Raw genomic sequence first — 19,286 nt, forward strand, 5'->3', positions numbered from 1 at the left:
TCTCTCAAGATCGTCAGGTGGGGAAGAACAGACTTCTTTCAAATCTCAAAACAGGGGTGGGGGTATTACTTGCTTCACCCCTCTCTCTGTGTGTCTCTTCTCCAGCACCAGTCAGCCAGTCCTGTGAGCTAGACAGACTCGTCATCTCTGTAGGAGGGAACGCCAGAGAGACACAGCGATTTACCTGAGAGGCAAATCTGACAGGGAAACTTCTATCTGCATTTAGTCTAGTCTAACAGAGTTACACAGTGTTGTGTTATGTAAGAAATAAGTAAGTAAGTAAAGTGTATGGAGAGAGAGAATTTTAATTGATTTAGGTTTAAACATTAACAAAAACATTTGCTGTAACAATGTTTAAAGGAGATACGCAGAACCATGGCATCACTTTTTGTTTATAAATGCCTTGAGACCTCAAGAATGGCATCGGAATAGTTTTAAGCGTTAACAATAAATCTAATATAGTAATTTTTACGAGTAAAGTGATTCATATAGGTAGCGGTCTGAGTGAATGACCTTGACATCTGTGACGTCACAGCAGGAAGCCTATCAGTCTCATCGCCATTTTTGCTATACTAAAACACAGAGCTGACTGCAACTTCGAGCCTCCATTTTGAGCTAATTTGTCGCCATACCATGTAGATGTGTTGCTGGCCGGTGCAGCAACATGACAGAAGGTGGATTTACATTGCATTCATGGCCCAAGAATGTTCAAACTGCAAAGATTTGGGCACATTTTACTGACGATTCGTACGAAACCTCTGATCTGTTGAGGAGCATTGCCTATAAGCCCATACTGAAAGAGGGTGCAGTACCAACAATTAAAGGAAAAGAAAACTACAAGAAAAGGAAAGTAAGTTCAGTTGTACCAGTTCTCCTGGAGTCTGAGCCGAGCAGTAATGACGGAGTACTCAGTATGGAGAATGAGTGGACCAGAAGTCAGATTTCTCCGCTGGATATGCTTTTTTTCCCCCACTGGATATGCTTGCCTCAGCAGCAATATCTCACCCTTACATGGAAGAAGCGAATAAATGAAGAACTGAACAAAGAACTGAAAGTCAGATTTCAAAACAAATTGGCCACACGATTGGCCTTCAAGAAGCAAGGACACAGACAGGTAAGATGCAACTCTCATTTGGTTACATAACAACAACACTCCTTATTGTTTCCCTGCATTTAGATTAATACATGTAACTTATATTGTGTATTTAAGTTACTGGTATAAGATTATTTAATTTGCTTCAGAATGTGATTGTCTCAGTTCATCTGATTATTTAATTAGCCTTTTATGTTTTAGTGAAAATGCATGCATGTACATGTACCGTATGTTGCACAAGTTATAACGTCTATCCTGTTTTAATGAGTCACATGAGACTGTCAGTTCAAGTCCATCTAATTCTCTAGATGGCTTTGTCCTCTGGCTTTATTTCGTAAGATGGGGGCCTCCGTGGCCGACGTGTTACTATCGGATTCACTTTCCGATGGTTTGAACTGATACAGTTCTACGTGTATAGCAGTAGCATGTACACACACTCCAATTTCAGGACTATCACAGTCAGATGTACTTCTATCTGAGGAATCCGAAGAATCTCCAATAAATCTGAACAAACAGGCCACTGCAACCACTCTCGCCTGCTGAGCCTGGCTTTGGTCTATAGCTGTCAAAGGCCTTGGCCTTAAAACCAGTTACCGCTGTGATGTCATGCACTCAGGGCCGGCTGGCTCAGCGGGGCAGCTCGAATGCCAACTTTGCGGACAGATTTAACTCTCAAAAATATATTTTTTATTCCCATTTATGCAGTATACAAGAGTCAAGGATGGAGATACTATCCACTCAGAAATGTATTTAAAAATAAAGGTTCTACATTTCTCCTTTAAGGTTTTAATAAAAAAAGGTTTACATTACTACATGGGAACTTTTGATGTAAATGTTTGCATTTGCACCGTTGCACAAACCCAAATGAGAAAAAGTTTGGATGGCATGGAAAATGCAAATAAAAAAAAAAGAAAGCAATGGTTTCTCAATTTGCTTTAAGTTGTATTTCATTGCAGACAGCATGAACCCAAGATATTTAATCTTTTGTCTGGTCAACTTCATTTCATTCCTCATATACATCCATTACTGCATTTCACACCTGCAACACATTCCAAAAAAAGTTGGGATGGGGCAATTTAGAGCTAGTAATGAGGTAAAACAATTAAATAATGATGTAATTTGAAACAGGTGATGCCAACAAGTGATTGTAATCATGATCTGGTACAAACTCAGTATCCAGGAAATGTCTAGTCTTTTAGGGATAACGATGGGCCAACAATCTCCAGTTTGTCATCAAATGCATGAGAAAATTATTGAATTGTTTAAAACCAATGTTCCTCAAAGAAAGATAGGAAGGGATTTGGATATTTCACCCTCTACAGTGCATAATATCATTAAACGATTCAAGGAATCTGGAGGAATTTCAGTGTGTAAAGGGCAAGGGTACAAGCCTAAGCTGAACACCTGTGATCTCCGAACCCTCAGACAGCACTGCATCAAGAACCGTCATTCATCTATAGTTGATGGGCTCAGGATTACTTTGGCAAACCTTTGTCAAGCTCTACAATATGGAGTTACATCCATAAATGCCAGTTACAACTTTACTGTGCAAAACCTTATATTAACTGTTTCCAGAAGCGATGTCAACATCTCTGGACTCTGAGTCATCTGGGACCATCACACAGTGGAAGCATGTATTGTGGTCAGACAAATCAGCATTGCAGAATTTTTTTTTTTTATTAGAAATATACGCTGTGTGCTCCAGACCAAAAGACAAAAAGGACCATCCAGCATCAAGTCCAAAACCAGGGTCTGTCATGGTATGGAGTTGTATCAGTGGCCTTGGCAAAGGTAACTTACACTTCTGTAATGGCAGCATTAATGCAGAAAAGTACAATTGAGATTTTGGAGCAACATACGCTGCCTTCAAGACGACATCTTTTCAAGGGATATTTCAACAAGACAATGCAAAACTATATTCTACACACATTACAAAGGCATGCCTGTGGAAGAAGAGGGTGCCTGTCCCCTCTGTCCCCAATAGAGAATGTGTGGCAAATTCTGAAATGTAACTTCATCACTTGGTCTCTTCCGTCCCGAAACATCTTTTATGTGTTGTGAGAAGGAATGGGAACACTATAGAGTAGTAAATGTTTTACCATCACAACCTTTTTTTAAATGTATTGCAAGAAACAAGATTTAAATAAGTACTTATTTTGAAGAAAAAAAATTAAATTAAAAAATCATTAAATAATGTGCTATTGTATTATTTTCATTGCAACAATACAGGTCAAAGATTATTTACAAATCATTGTTTCCAGTTTTAATTTCAAATTGGTGTGTGTATATACAGTATATATATATATATATATATATATATATATATATATATATATATATACACACACACACACATACACATATATATATATATATATATATATATATATATATATATATATATATATATACACACACACACATTTTATATATATATACAACCCCGATTCCAAAAAAGTTGGGACAAAGTACAAATTGTAAATAAAAACGGAATGCAATGATGTGGAAGTTTCAAAATTCCATATTTTATTCAGAATAGAACATAGATGACAAATCAAATGTTTAAACTGAGAAAATGTATCATTTAAAGAGAAAAATTAGGTGATTTTAAATTTCATGACAACAACAAATCTCAAAAAAGTTGGGACAAGGCCATGTTTACCACTGTGAGACATCCCCTTTTCTCTTTACAACAGTCTGTAAACGTCTGGGGACTGAGGAGACAAGTTGCTCAAGTTTAGGGATAGGAATGTTAACCCATTCTTGTCTAATGTAGGATTCTAGTTGCTCAGCTGTCTTAGGTCTTTTTTGTCGTATCTTCCATTTTATGATGCGCCAAATGTTTTCTATGGGTGAAAGATCTGGACTGCAGGCTGGCCAGTTCAGTACCCGGACCCTTCTTCTACGCAGCCATGATGCTGTAATTGATGCAGTATGTGGTTTGGCATTGTCATGTTGGAAAATGCAAGGTCTTCCCTGAAAGAGATGTCATCTGGATGGGAGCATATGTTGCTCTAGAACCTGGATATACCTTTCAGCATTGATGGTGTCTTTCCAGATGTGTAAGCTGCCCATGCCACACGCACTAATGCAACCCCATACCATCAGAGATGCAGGCTTCTGAACTGAGTGCTGATAACAACTTGGGTCGTCCTTCTCCTCTTTAGTCCGAATGACACGGTGTCCCTGATTTCCATAAAGAACTTCACATTTTGATTCGTCTGACCACAGAACAGTTTTCCACTTTGCCACAGTCTATTTTAAATGAGCCTTGGCCCAGAGAAGACATCTGTGCTTCTGGATCATGTTTAGATACGGCTTCTTCTTTGAACTATAGAGTTTTAGCTGGCAACGGCGGATGGCACGGTGAATTGTGTTCACAGATAATGTTCTCTGGAAATATTCCTGAGCCCATTTTGTGATTTCCAATACAGAAGCATTCCTGTATGTGATGCAGTACCGTCTAAGGACCCGAAGATCACGGGCACCCAGTATGGTTTTCCGGCCTTGACCCTTACACACAGAGATTCTTCCAGATTCTCTGAATCTTTTGATGATATTATGCACTGTAGATGATGATATGTTCAAACTCTTTGCAATTTTACACTGTCGAACTCCTTTCTGATATTGCTCCACTATTTGTCGGCGCAGAATTAGGGGGATTGGTGATCCTCTTCCCATCTTTACTTCTGAGAGCCGCTGCCACTCCAAGATGCTCTTTTTATACCCAGTCATGTTAATGACCTATTGCCAATTGACCTAATGAGTTGCAATTTGGTCCTCCAGCTGTTCGTTTTTTGTACCTTTAACTTTTCCAGCCTCTTATTGCCCCTGTCCCAACTTTTTTGAGATGTGTTGCTGTCATGAAATTTCAAATGAGCCAATATTTGGCATGAAATTTCAAAATGTCTCACTTTCGACATTTGATATGTTGTCTATGTTCTATTGTGAATACAATATCAGTTTTTGAGATTTGTAAATTATTGCATTCCGTTTTTATTTCCAATTTGTACTTTGTCCCAACTTTTTTGGAATCGGGGTTGTATATATATATATATATATATATATATATATATATATATATATATATATATATATGTGTGTAAGGTCCTCTAAAATAACACTGTATTTTATACTCTATATTGGATTGCCCTATTTTCTGTGTTAATTAACTCCATTTACCATGATGCCTTGTGGTTTAGAATATTTTCACTGTTCTGATGTGTTGTGACGTACTGTGCATTCGGACCAATCAGATTTATTTGCTCTTTGTATTTTTATTTGAATTTTGATGTCAGCCAATGGTAATTTGTATATGTTTAATGCCCGCCAGTTCGCAAGTTTTTTGAACGTTCCATCACCTCGCGAGAGAGAAGCTCACATCAGTTCCCGCCTGCAGCAGAGAGAGAGGTCGCATTGTTTGTGAGCTCAATTTCAGCACTTATTTTGCAGAGAGTATTTTTATAGTTCGGCCTGCTTGTGGCCATAACGTGTACCTGGGACTCCGGTATCACTCTAGTGAGTGATCTTGCTGTTTTTCGCGGACACATCTGCCCTCCGGTGCTGGGCCCACCGGAGCGCCTTCGTCATTTCCCGGGGACTCACTGTGTCGGGACCGGGACCCAGCCAACTACCGAGGGATTTGGGGTGAGCGGCATCTTGTTCGAGCGAGCTAACCCACAGCAGTAGCTAGCCCTCTGCTCAGGAGCATCTGCTGCGTGACTGCATCGACATCTGCAACCTGATTCGTCTGGTCTGACCGGTGGATTGTGAGTAACGCGAACCCACACTTACACTGACACACACACGTTCCTCTGGTCTCGCCTGGATAGCCAGCGTTTTAGAAGGGCATTGCAGCGGTTGCTGTTCTGCCTGCAGTTCAGAGAGCTGCCACCTGTGCACCAACGGGCCCCAACTGCGCGCTTGTTTTTCTTTTGATACTTTACCCAGTTTTATTTTCTTACTATGTACTGCTTGTATACACACTGTTGATGTGCTATCTGTAACATCTCTATGATGGAGGCTAATTGTTTCCGCTCTTCTTGTGCAGGTGTTACTATTTTATTCATATTGGTTATTACATTGCATGCTTCTTTGGGAAGCATTTGTCATCAAATAATATCTCCTATTGCTATTATTATTGCTTATTAATAAATATAATCATTATTATTTAATTATATCTTGGGTGTATTGGCTGCTCACTTGGTTCTTTATATTTGAACATTCTGACATGCACACTGCAGACTAGCTATTTGCTCTTTCACTCAAACTAAAAATACACCATACACTAGCTTCAAAGGTAAGTGTAGTATTTTCGCAGTGGAGGCGCCGCGCTATTACACTTATCATTCATTAGATTTATGATTATTATTCTCTCTATATACTCATACTTGTACCTTTATGGTATCAGGAATCTCAGCCATCTCACCACTCCACCGCTGAGAACTTAGGATCCTGTTGTGCCATTATTTATTGTGATTTAGTGTAACTCTTTAGTAGCCTGTAGCCTACTGTGCTGGGTGATTAGCACCCGTTAAAAAGGGGTTACATTTTGGAGGCACCGCTGGGATTTTCCTGTTTACTAGAACAAGTAGATAGCTGTGTTTCGCTTAGTGGTTGTGTTGTGTTAGTTATTGCTGTTTGCTGGGCAGTTTTTAACATGGACCTTAGTCAGGCTGTTGAGTGGAGGAGAATGTGGAGTTGTGTCATGCCATTTTACTTAGCAGAGTGCCATTGGAGGCCACTGATGATGTGGTTAGCTGTGTGCTCAGCACAGTCAAGGTTCTGGGTAGGACCCGGATATGCGGTCGCAGTGGTGACAAGACTGGTAGGCACCTGTACATTTTAGTCGAGACTTCTGCTGAGTTGGATCAGAGCCCTGTCCCTCCTGAAGTGGGAATTGTAGGTGAGGCAGGTCCATGGGCTGTTCATGTAGTGAGTAGCTTGCTGCCTGCTAGTCCTGTTCCTGAAAGTGATGGATTTGAAGCCAAGCTATTGTCATTATTACAGCAGGAAGGCAAGTCTATGGGTGATGTGAAGGCTGTTTTGGGCACGCAGCCTCCTAAATTGGATGTCAGCATGGATCTTGTGAATTCCATAGGCCAGCTCGTTGATCACTGTAACTTCGATCTTGATGTGCCTGGCTATAGAAAACTGAGGCTGTTCTCCGGTTTATGGCCCGTTCCCCCAGGCGAGGAAGAGTATGAGGCCTGGATGGAGCAGGCTACTCAGATGATTACTGAATGGCGGTGCAGTGATGCTGCTAAGTGACAGCGCATTGTTGAGAGTTTGCGTGGGGCTGCTGCGGATATAGTAAGGCTCTTGAAAGTCAGTAGTCTGTCTGCTACTGATTACTTAACCGCTCTTGACACTACTTATGGATCGACTGAGAGTGGGGCAGACCTTATGGCATCGTTTCGCCATACTTTTCAAGAAGATGGTGAGAAACTTTCTGCTTTCTTGTATTGCTTGGACAAGCTTCTCCACCGTGCTCTTTTGAGAGGAGGGATTGAAGCTGCAGGCCTGATTCGTGCACATCTGGATCAGTTGTTCAAGGGTGCTCTCACCACTGACACTGTGGCTTTACGTGTGCGACTTCTGGACACTTTGCAAGCTCCGCCTTCTTTTTCACAGTTAATGCGAAATGTGAGAGAGGAAGAGCACTGGGTAAGTGCAAGGGAGACTGCAAAGGTTTCTGTGGCCTCTTCTACGTTTCGCCAGGTTCCTGTGACTGCTGCTGTCACTCTTCCTCATGTGCCTGTTACTCCCGTGACGTCTGAGGTTGACAGTCTGAGGAAAGAGGTCAAGGAGCTGACATCTTTAGTAACTAGACTTTTGACTGCTATGACCGTGGCTCCTGAAAATCCTCCAGTCTCACAATTTGGCGTAAGCCACAGCACAGAAACCACTGCCCCAGCTGTTCCCACAAGGGCTGTTTCTTCAAACCTGCCGAAGTCTACGGCATCCTCTCCTGTTCCTGCCATTTTCTGCTACAAGTGTGGAGAAGACGGCCACACCAAGTGAGAGTGCACACGTCCTGAGAACTTGAGGGTAGTGAATCAGAAGCTGCTTAAGAGGGTCACGCAGCAGGGAAACTTCTCCGGAGCTCAGTGAAGGAACGGCACAGAGCTCCATCACATAAAACACGTTCTGCTCATTGTTCACCTCCAATCAAAGTCAGCCAATCACAACTGCTGTCTGGGTTAGTGGGGCCCTCGGCTGAGGTGCCTGTGCAGATAGAAGCTATGCTAAAGCTCTGCTTGATGGTGGTTCTCAGGTCACCAACTTGTATCATAGCTTTTATAATGCATATTTGAAGCATTTTGCCACTGCAGCCAGTGGAAAATCTGGAAATACGGGGTTTGAGCTCTCACAAATACCCATATGATGGATATTTGCCTCTTAGGCTCGAGTTCACTGAAGCGGTCACTGGTGTGCCTCAGGTGAGGGGCACTTTAGCTCTTGTGTGTCCTGACCCTCAGACAAAAGAGGGTATAGCCATTTTGGTTGGCACAAACACTCACTTAGTGAAGAAGTTGTTACACTCTTGTCGTGAACAGGCAGGTGACGGGTTTCTTAACACGCTGACAATACACCCTGTGATTAAAGAGGTTTTTGAGTCCATTAAGCACACAGGTGTATCACCGGAGGATGTGGATAAACACGGTACTGTGTGGTTCACAAAACCTAAGCCTGTTGTTTTAAAGCCTGGGCAGGAGCTGCAGCTTTCAGGACTGCCCAAGTTTCCTGGTGAACTCAATGACTCTTTAGTCCTTGTAGACCAGCCTTTTAGTGCTGATGATGCGTCTGTCCCTGAGCTTGAGGTTTGGCCTGAAGTCCATCCAGTCTCTGCTGTGTCCTGCCATCGTATTATGGTAAATGTGAGGAATGTTTCTTTCAGGGATGTTCTTGTGAAGAGAGGTAGTCCCCTCGCTCACATATTCCCTGTAGAGATGGTGCCACAGTTTCCGTCCACTTGCAGTCCCATAGCTGCTGGTGAGCTTACTTCTGCTCCTTTTGATTCTGGCACTTCTTCTATGCCAAAGGAGGCAAAATGTCGCCTCTGCGAGATGATGTTGCAGAGGAAGGAAGTGTTCTCTTGTAGCAAGTGGGATGTAGGCTGCTCAAAAAGCACTCAGCATCAAATCAGGTTAAATGACTTGCGGCCTTTTCGGAAGTGATCTTGACGTTTAACTCCTGCTGATCTAGAGGATGTGCATCAGCATTTGCTGGAACTCCAGAATCATGGCATCATCTCGGAGTCCGTATGCTTCGCCCATTGTTGTAGTTCGCAAGAAGTCAGGTAAAGTCAGGATGTGCATTGATTATAGAAAGCTTAACCAGCAGACCATCCCTGACCAGTACACGGTTCCCAGGATCGAAGACGCCCTCCATTGTCTCTCTGGTAGTAAGTGGTTCTCGGTGTTGGACTTGAGAAGTGGCTACTACCAGATTCCCATGAGTGAGGCTGATAAAGAAAAGACAGCGTTCATCTGTCCTTTAGGTTTCTATCAGTTTGAGCATATGCCTCAGGGAATCTGTGGTGCCCCTGCCACGTTCCAGAGAGTCATGGAGCGGACAGTCGGAGACATGAATTTTCTGGAGGTTCTGGTGTACTTAGATGACCTGATTGTTTTTGGTAGCACCTTGGAAGAGCATGAGGAGAGACTCTTAAAGGTTCTGGACAGGTTGCGAGATGAAGGTCTCAAACTTTCGTTGGATAAGTGTCAGTTTGGCAGGACGTCTGTGAACTATGTGGGGCACATAGTTTCACAGAATGGCATAGAACACTGACCCCTCCAAAATAGAGGCTGTTGTTTCATGACCTCGACCACAGACTGTCAATGAGCTATGGTCATTTTTGGGTTTTTGTGGATATTACCGTCGTTTTGTGAAGGGTTTTTCCACATTATGCCGACCGCTGAACGAGTTGCTGCAGGGCTGTCTGCCTCAGAAGAAGAGCTCGAGTTCACAGGCTGCTGACTCGAAACCTTCTTTTTGGCCCTCTGAACCTTTTGGCCCTAGATGGAGCGACCAGTGCGATTCTGCTTTTCAGGAGCTGAAGTCAAGGTTAACTCAGGCTCCAGTGCTAGCTTTTGCAGACCCACAAAAGCCGTATGTTTTGCATGTGGATGCAAGCCTGGATGGTCTAGGTGGTGTCCTTTATCAAGAGTATGTTGAAGGATTGCGTCCTGTGGTGTTCATCAGTCGTAGTCTTTCCCCTTCAGAGAGGAATTACCCAGCTCATAAACTGGAGTTTTTAGTGGGCTATTGTGGATCGGCTGCATGACTACCTTTATGGAGCCAGTTTTGAAGTCAGGACGGACAACAACCCCCTGACTTATATAACCAAGTCTGCCAAATTGGATGCCACTGGTCATTGCTGGTTGTCGGCATTGTCCACTTACGACTTCAGCTTGAAGTACAGGCCTGGGCAGAGGAACATGGATGCTGATGCACTGTCGCAATGCCCTCACGTCAGTCTGTCCCCTGACAATGAGTGGCGAGAGATTCCCGCCCCTGGAGTGCGAGCTATTTGTCAGGTGGTGGCCACACAGAGAGCTGGTTGTTCTTCATTCCCCCAGGTTGCTGATCAGATTTGCAGCCATGAGTCAGCTGTTCCAACAGCATTCTGTCATGTTGCTGCTGTAGCACCTGATCAGTTGCCTACTTTTAGTTCTAGTGAGCTTCAAGAAGCTCAGAAAAGCGACCCTGTTATAGGAGATGTCTGGCAAGCTATAAGTCTGAAGAAGCCTGCTAGTAGTATCCTGATGCGGCATCCTGACTTTAAGATCCTGAAAAAGGAGTGGGCAAAGCTGTCTATTGACAAGGGACTGCTATACAGGACTGTTAAGCAGGGTGGTCAGTGTGTGAGACAACTGGTGCTCCCTAAGCAATTCCATGGTCTGGTTTTTAAGCTGCTGCACGACGATATTGGCCACTGGCCTCATATGAAGCTTGATGCAGAGAAATACTGTAAGCCATGTGAGCACTGCATCAAGTGGAAAACGTTGCCTCAGAGGTCTGCTCCTCTTTCTCACATACAGAGTTCTGGACCCATGGATTTGGTGTGCATAGATTTTCTTTCGATTGAGCCTGACTCTCAAAATGTTTGCAATGTGTTGGTCGTCACTGACCATTTCACGCGTTATGCACAAGCCTTTCCTACTAAGGACCAGGCAGCTGCTACTGTGGCGAAGACTCTGTGGGAAAAGTACTTCATTCATTACAGCTTGCCCACCCGCATTCACTCTGACCAGGGTAGGGATTTTGAAAGTCGCTTGGTAACTGAGATGTTGACCATGTTGGGTGTTAAAAAGTCAAGGACCTCTCCTTACCACCCACAGGGTGACCCACAGCCTGAGAGGTTCAACAGGACTCTGTTGGACATGTTGGGCACCCTTGAGTCTCATCAAAAGTCAACATGGAGCCAGCATATTTCGCATTTAGTGCACGCATACAATTGCACTCCTAATGAGGCAACAGGGTACTCGCCCTACTTTGTGATGTTTGGTCGGGAGGCTCGACTCCCTGTGGATGTTTGCTTTGGTGTGCCAGCAGATAACTCTTCATTCTCCTCACATTTGAAATATGTGGAAAAGATGAAACAGGAGCTACAGTCTGCTTATCGTTTAGCGCAAGCCTCTGCTGATAAAATGAATCAGAGCAATAAGGAGCATTACGACCAGAAGGTTCGGTATCATGGCCTGAGTTCTGGGGATCGGGTTTTGATTCGAAACTTGGGTCTGAAAGGGAAGCAGAAGTTGGCAGATAGATGGAGCTCTTGTCTTTATGTAGTGGACAGTTAGCTTTCCGGTCTTCCTGTGTACCGCTTAAAGCCTGTTGATGGTAATGGACTGGTCAAGGCAGGGGCGCAGATACGTTTTTTGAACTGGGGGGGGGACAAAGCTGCCAGCAAACCAACCCCAACCCCACCCCCAACATGTGTTGTGCAAGGAACACTAGTTCTTCGTACAACTAGTTCCTAGGAAAACTAGTTTTAAAACCGCTAAGTTCCAACTGTTAAACATAGCGAGAGGCTGGGCTACATGTGTGTGTGTAAAGTGTAAACCAGTGCATCCTGACTTTCTAACTATGCCTGTGTGTTGCATGAGCGGCAGTCAGTCAACAACTCTTCGCAAAGTTTCCTTATGAAACAATATGCTTGCTGAAATTATGACAGGGAACGCCAGATTAAACATTAAAACTGCCTTCTGAGCACTGTATCTACAGGCTACCACCGAAAGAAGGAGGCTACCAGAAAGGCATCTCTACTCCGTACGATTTTACTTTCACTACGACATTACTTTGAACAGACTATCAAAAAATTGCAAGGTGATATGATAAAGTAAGGCACAGTTTACTTACAGTCGTTTTTTTTTTTTGAAAAAAAAAAACGATGCAATCGTTTTCTGCCTTTTGGCACCCTTCATCATGCCGTGTTGGGGTCCTGAACTAGGAGGAGCTGTCCCCGATATGCCTGTTAAACTTGTGGGTAACCATAGCAACCAAGCTCGAGCTCGCAACCTGTGCAGTCTGCGCAGTTGCAACTATGTATGTACTGCTGTGCACCTCAATAAACCGAATGGTAATTAGTCTTTTGATTTTTCCGTGAGGTTTGCCTTATGCAAAGAAAGACAGCATAGACGTTTTTTCCTCCCTATAAGTGGGGGGGACCGAACGAGGTGAATTTAAATCTGGGTGGGACGAATCCCCCCCGTCCCCCCCTCTATCTGCGCCCGTGGGTCAAGGTGATGCATCGTAACTATATCTTGCCTTTAGGACAGGAGGTAAGACTAGGTCCAGTGGTCGCCACCACTCCAGCCCTGGGCCCAAGGGCTGTGAAGCACAGAAGGGCTAAGGAAAATTGTAGGACTGGTGTCTCTGAGGTGTTGCCTCCTGTGGTACATGCACAGTTTAGCACTTCTGATTCTGAGTATGGCTGTTATGCTGAGGATGCAGTGCAACATGCTCCTCTTACTGCTGGCATGCATAATGCCCAGCCTGTATCAGATTCTACTGCACCGTGTGTCTCCACCACAGTTAGAAGCCCTAGGTTAGTGCCCACACCTAGAGATGATGTGATAACTCCACTCAACACTGCACTCCTTACCTCTCCACCTGAGGTAGTGAAGGATTTAGTAGCCGCAGACCAGGATGTTAGCTGTCCTGATGTTCACTCTGTAGTTTACCCTGCAGCTTCCACAGACTCAGTTCCTCCCTTAGTATGTAGGTCACATACCGTAGGGATAGGAAGCCTACTGAGCGCTTGACTTACAGCAAGCTAGGAGTGCAGAGCAGGAACGTTGTAGCATCACACTTGGCACTTGCCGAGCCATTCCCTGCATGATATAATGTTTCTCATGCCTGGTGGTGTAGTCTGCAGGCTCTTTGCAGTACATCCACACACCGGCCATTCCTTATGCCATGCACTTCACCTGCCTTTACACCCATTTTTAAGCAATAGGCCATGTTTGTTTTGGGTCTTTGTTTTGCTTATTTGTTTTCTTACCTATTTTTCCTGTTTGCCTTATAACATATGTGACCCAGCATGGGGGCATGCTGTTTGTTTGGTGGGGGGAGAGTGTAAGGTCCTCTAAAATAACCAACTATTTTAGTAAATAATTTGTTATTTTAGAGGACCTTACACTCTCCCCCCACCAAACAAACTATTTTCGCAAATTACAGAGCATTGCAATAAGCATTTCACTGCATGTTGTACTCTGTACGATTGTGTATGTGACAAATAAATCTGAATTTGAACCTCCTTTTGCCAGTAAAACAGCACTGAGTCTCCTATAACATGTTGGAGGTACAGAGCAGGGCATCTGAGACCATTCTTATTTACACAATCTCTCCACATCATCCAGGGTCCTCGGCCCTCTCTTGTGCTTCTCCTCTTCAGCTCAGCCCACAGATTTTCAATAGGGTTCAGGTCAGGGGACTGAGATGGCCAGGGCAGAAGCTTGATTTTGTGGTCAGATAACCATTTTTGTGTTGATTTAGACATATGCTTTGGATCATTGTCCTGCTGGAAGATCCAACAATGATTCAATTTCCTGGCAGAGGGAGCCAGATCTTGATTTTAAAATGTCCTGGTATTTCAGGGAGTCCATGATGCCATGTACCCTAACAAGGTTACCAGGGCCTTTGGAGGAAAAACAGCCCCAAAACATCACAGAACCTCCACCATATTTTACAGTTGGGATCAGGTTCTTTTCATTATAGCCATCCTTCTTTTTACACCAAACCCACTTTGAGTCTTTATTGAGAAAAAGCTCAAATTTTGTTTCATAAAACATGGTTCCAGTCAAAGTTGCAGTGGCATTTTGCAAACTTCAGGCTCTTACATTTATAGTTAACTAACAGAAAAGGCTTTTTTCTGGTATACCTTCTAAATAATCTGTTGGCATGGAGGTGGCATCTGATGGTGGCTTTGGAGACTTGGAAACCCCAAGACTTTTTTTTTTTTTGCCTCTCTTACCATCCTGTTCACTGTACGTGGAGGCAAAATAAACTTGGATCCTCTTCCAGGCAAGTTTGTAACAATTCCAGTTGGTGTCTACTTTTGTATTAGCAACACACTTGTCCCTCATTTGGTTGTGTGATTGCTTGATGGATGTTTGCCTCTCCTACCATCCTCCTCACTCTGTGTGTGTGTGTGTAAGAAAATGAAAATGTAATATATTCTAGACTCATTGCATGTAAACTAAAATGCTTCAAGCATTTTTTATTTTAATTCTGATAATTATAGCCTACAGTGCAAACCCCCCCCCCCAAAAAAAAATATGAGTATTTCATAACAGTATAAATATATAATGTAAATATATAACAGCGTAAATACCGTGTATCTCTCAGTCTAGTTCAGTACATGCAACCACAATCATGGGGAAGACTGTAGACTTGACAGTTGTCCAGAAGACAATCAATCATCGACACCCTTCCCAAGGAGGATAAGCCCCAGAAGGTCATCGCTGAAAAGGCTGGCTGGAAAAGGTGCACAAACAACAGGGATGACTGCAGCCTTGAGAGGATTGTCAAGTAAAGTCGATTCAAGAATTTGGGAGAGTTTCACAAGGAGTGGACTGAGGCTGGTGTCAATGCATCAAGAGCCACCACGCACAGACGTCTTCAGGAAAGGGGCTACAACTGTCACATTCCTAATATCAAGCCACTCCTGAACCAGAGACAACATCAGAAGCCTCTTCCCTGGACTAAGGAAAGAAAGAACTGGACTGTTGCTCAGTGGTCCAAAGTCCTCTTTTCAGATGAAAGTAAAATTTGCATTTCATTTGGAAATCAAGGTCCTAGAGTCTGGAGGAAGAGTGAAGAGGCACAGAATCCAAGGTATTTGAAGTCCAGTGTGAAGTTTCTGCAGTCTGTGATGATTTGATACCAGGAGATTTTAGAGCACTTCTTGCTTCCATCTGCTGACAGGCTTTATGGAGATGTCAATTTCCTTTTCCAGCAGGACTGAGCATCTACCCACAGTGCCAAAACTACTACCAAATGATTTGCTGACCATGATATTACTGTGCTTGATTGGCCAGCCAACTTGCCTGACCTGAACCAAAAATACAGTCGAGCTGAAGGCCGCCATCAAAACAACCTGGGCTTCAGTAACACCTCAGCAGTGCCACAGGCTGACCACCTCCATGCCACACCGCAGTGATGCAGTAATTTGTGGTAAAGGATCCCCAACCAAATATTGAGTGTATAAATGAACGTACTTTTCAGAAGTTGGACATTTCTGTATTGTAAATCTTTTTTTGATTGATCTTAGGACATATTTTAATCATTTGAGATACTGGATTTCTGATTTTTATGAGCTATAAGACAATCAAAACTAAAACAAAACAAAAAAAAGCCTTGAAATATTTCACTTTACATGTAATGCACTTAGAATATATGAAAGCTTACCTTTCTGAATTAAATTACAAAAATCACTTTTCCACAATATTCTAATTATCTGAGAGGCACTAGTATTAAATAAACATAAAAGAGCACATCTCAGTTAATCATCAGCTAATAATTAATGTTGGTATGAAACCTTAAAATATGTTGATATCACAGGGGAGAATAATCATAGCAATTACAGCATTGTTGGTTAAAAACACTATCATTTTGCATTCAGGATTCAAAATAAAAAGTGCAGACAGTGTGCATGTCATGCCAAATAAATTAGTGGCAAAGCTAACATTCATAGAAAAAAAAACAGCACTAGAAACAAAACTGTTTCAAATAAAGATTTAATCACAGTAATTACAACCACCTGCTCCATTAGTGTAGAACAATCACTTTAGACTCAGCAGTCACAGTGCAGAAACACGAAGCCCAGAAAAACAAGATGACCAAATTACTGGAAAAGTTGCAGCTCTGACATCAAGTGAATGAGTTCTCAGCTCAGTTTTTCAAGACGGCAAAAGCCTACAATACAAATATTCTGAACATGAAATACTTTAAGAGAATACTTTTTATCCTGAAATGCTTTATTCCTTAATTGACAGCATCATGTACAGCCTGTATACAATTTATATTCAAGGTAATAATATGACAGTCAAAATGTTTATTAATCGGATCACTGGAAAAACTCCACAACAAACAACCCCCCCCCCCACACACACACACACTACCACTCTTTTTTTTTTTTTTTTAAAGTCCTTACTCAACACAGATACTTTCCCTGGAATACCTGATTTGAAATGCTGTCTTCTCAAGACCATATCATGGAAGAGCCTGTAATTCATACTGCATTTCTTCATTTACACTTGGGCTAATGTCAGGCTTTATGGAGATGCCGATTTCCTTTTCCAGCAGGATTTATCACCTGCCCACAGTTTCCCATATCCAACATAACACAAAGCAATCCAGAACAGTGATAAAGGTCTTTCTTGTAAGCTATGTAACTCCGTGAGGTCTGTGGAAAAACAGAATGGTTTGGCACATGATATTCTCATTTAAAGTCATACTTAAAGATGAGCAGCGAGAGTGAGGCACAGTGAAGCAAGTGATACTCAGTTCTCCAGATATACAGGATATCGCTGTGGATGAATTTTGGTAAACAGTCAAAAAAAAAAGACAAATCAATAAAGGGTTTTTTGAACAAAATTTGATTTTTCAGCATACAACACACTTTGTGTACAACCTCAGCAATAAATATACTTGGTGATACTTTATTTAAAGTGCACCGGAATAGTACCTCTAGAACTTATTCATAAACACAGCATAAATATTTTATAAAGCATTTCTGGAGAATTTATATAAGGCTTAGGTCAAAGAGCAGAAGACGATATCGGAGGTTTTATACAACTTTCTGTTTACATGGAAGAGAGAACACCAACCATCAATTTTCATTGAGTAATGGATCAAGAAACTGTGTCGTCATTCATATCTTGCAAGTTACCAGCTTGTTTTTACTAACAGCACATTCATGAAAGCTGTAGAAGATACACGTTGCTTCATAAGTGTCATATAAATTTATTCATTAACATTATAGTTTGAGTGCATTACAATCATTCATTTGGATGGTACATGAGCTTAACAGATAAAAAAAAAAAAGTTGGCTCCATAATTATTTCAAGGCAAATGCACTGAGCATAACATTCAATTGACACATTTTTACCAGTACTTTATTACTCCTTATAGGAGCACATAATTATATTCCCATGTAAAGACAAAGTTGCATAATACGGCCAATATCATGTGACACACATTGACAAAAGCCTTTATGAAACATTTATGAATGTGTTATAAAGGCACTATGGAGATACATGTTCAAATAAAGTCTTCATATTTCACCAAAAATTACATGGAAATGTTTTTATTTACTTATGAGACCGCCTTGCAAACATCATGTCGCATAAGGAACCAGTTTCACAAATGCTGTTGTAAAAACAAGTCTAAAGATGTTTAAAACCTTATTAGCTAAGCTAATTTCCTTGCACAGTGAATTTCCGGGTTTATCCGCAATGTAGCTGGAATGGAATTTTTAAATATTTAGGAACGCATGTAGGTTTCGGAACAATATATAGTATAAAAAAATGCCTTAATTTCACCATGTGAAGGATTTTCCCAGGTCGCCAAACTTTTCTTTTCTTTCCATGTCCAGTGCTAAATGATGAATGGAATAAAACAGTGATTATGCACAGTAGCATTAGACTGATCTATGCATGAAGTGCATAATTAAACCAACTATTATGCAATAAGCCATGCCATTAAGCACCCATCCATCCATCCATCCATCCATCCATCCATCCATCCATCCATCCATCAGGTGCCTGTTCAAAATAGCAATATTCACTGCACCATATAAAAACCTTACAGTCGAGCTATTTCCGTACACAGTTCTCAGGAAGACTGCTGTGCACCGTGTGGCCTTGCCTCTGTTTTACACACTTTATATTACACAGTAACAAGGTCAGGCATGAGTTCACACAGCAACTGAATCCCACACACTCTGACACATAGTGTGTGTTTTAAAAGCATTATAGGTATAAGAGTGAGAAAAGGCTAGGTTGAGTAAACCCTGGGTATCACAGTGGCAGAGCCAGGGGGTGGCACAACAGAGGTCTGCCAGGTTCACAGCAGGCGTGGACTGGGTATGTGGGTGAGGGTGAGCAGCACAGGATAGTGGATGTTCTCGTCATATGCTTCCTTTCCCTCTCTTTTCATCTGGAAAAAAAACTCAGATTAAAATCATCATGAGCAAACAACAGCACATCTTATTGCACATATTCAGGGACTGGGAAGAAGCTGTGTGGGAACACTGGAAAAAAAATTGAGAATGTTTTGTGAAAAGTGTGTCACCTCTTAATTTTTTTTTTTGTAGTATAGTGTAACATTGTTCACCAAGGTCTGTCTGCATTTTCCTGCAGGCTGGGACATGTCACAATTTTATTACAGGGTCTTGATAAAATTTACTTAAAGGAATACTCTGGAGTGAAATGCTTTCTAGGTCCATTTTCGCATTATTGGGAGTGCATACGTTGAGTTGCTACCACAATCATGTCAATCAGATGTGTTTTGAGAAAATTAGTTTTTGCGATTTCAACTGGAAAGCGCTAAGACGGCAGTGTGCGGGGCATGTCTTTTTGCCGATACAAAACGCTAGTCTTAAAACCATTGCAAAGCTCAAAACAACATGACAGTTCTGTGGAAGTGAGTAGAGGGTTCCTACAAACAAAACGAAGTGTCC

At 42.2% G+C, this 19,286-nt stretch overlaps 1 protein-coding gene across 2 annotated transcripts in view; it reads right to left on the minus strand.

Moving 5' to 3' along the window:
• Nucleotides 1-16,349: 16,349 nt before the first annotated feature.
• camkmt (calmodulin-lysine N-methyltransferase) overlaps nt 16,350-19,286 on the minus strand; it is a 246,140-nt gene continuing 243,203 nt past the window's right edge. The window contains exons 11-12 of one of the 2 annotated variants that reach the window (XR_009655047.1): nt 16,785-18,763; nt 16,350-16,519 (exon numbers count right to left, since the gene is read on the minus strand). Coding sequence is in view for 1 of the 2 variants with exons in the window: in XM_060925612.1 (XP_060781595.1) it covers nt 18,671-18,763 (93 nt within the window). In the remaining variant the exon portion in view is untranslated. Of the gene's footprint in view, nt 18,764-19,286 lie in introns of both variants that reach the window. The other variant, XM_060925612.1, reaches the window with a different exon arrangement.

Source organism: Neoarius graeffei, chromosome 7 (genome assembly GCF_027579695.1).
Source record: "Neoarius graeffei isolate fNeoGra1 chromosome 7, fNeoGra1.pri, whole genome shotgun sequence".
In the NCBI taxonomy this organism is placed as follows: domain Eukaryota; kingdom Metazoa; phylum Chordata; class Actinopteri; order Siluriformes; family Ariidae; genus Neoarius; species Neoarius graeffei.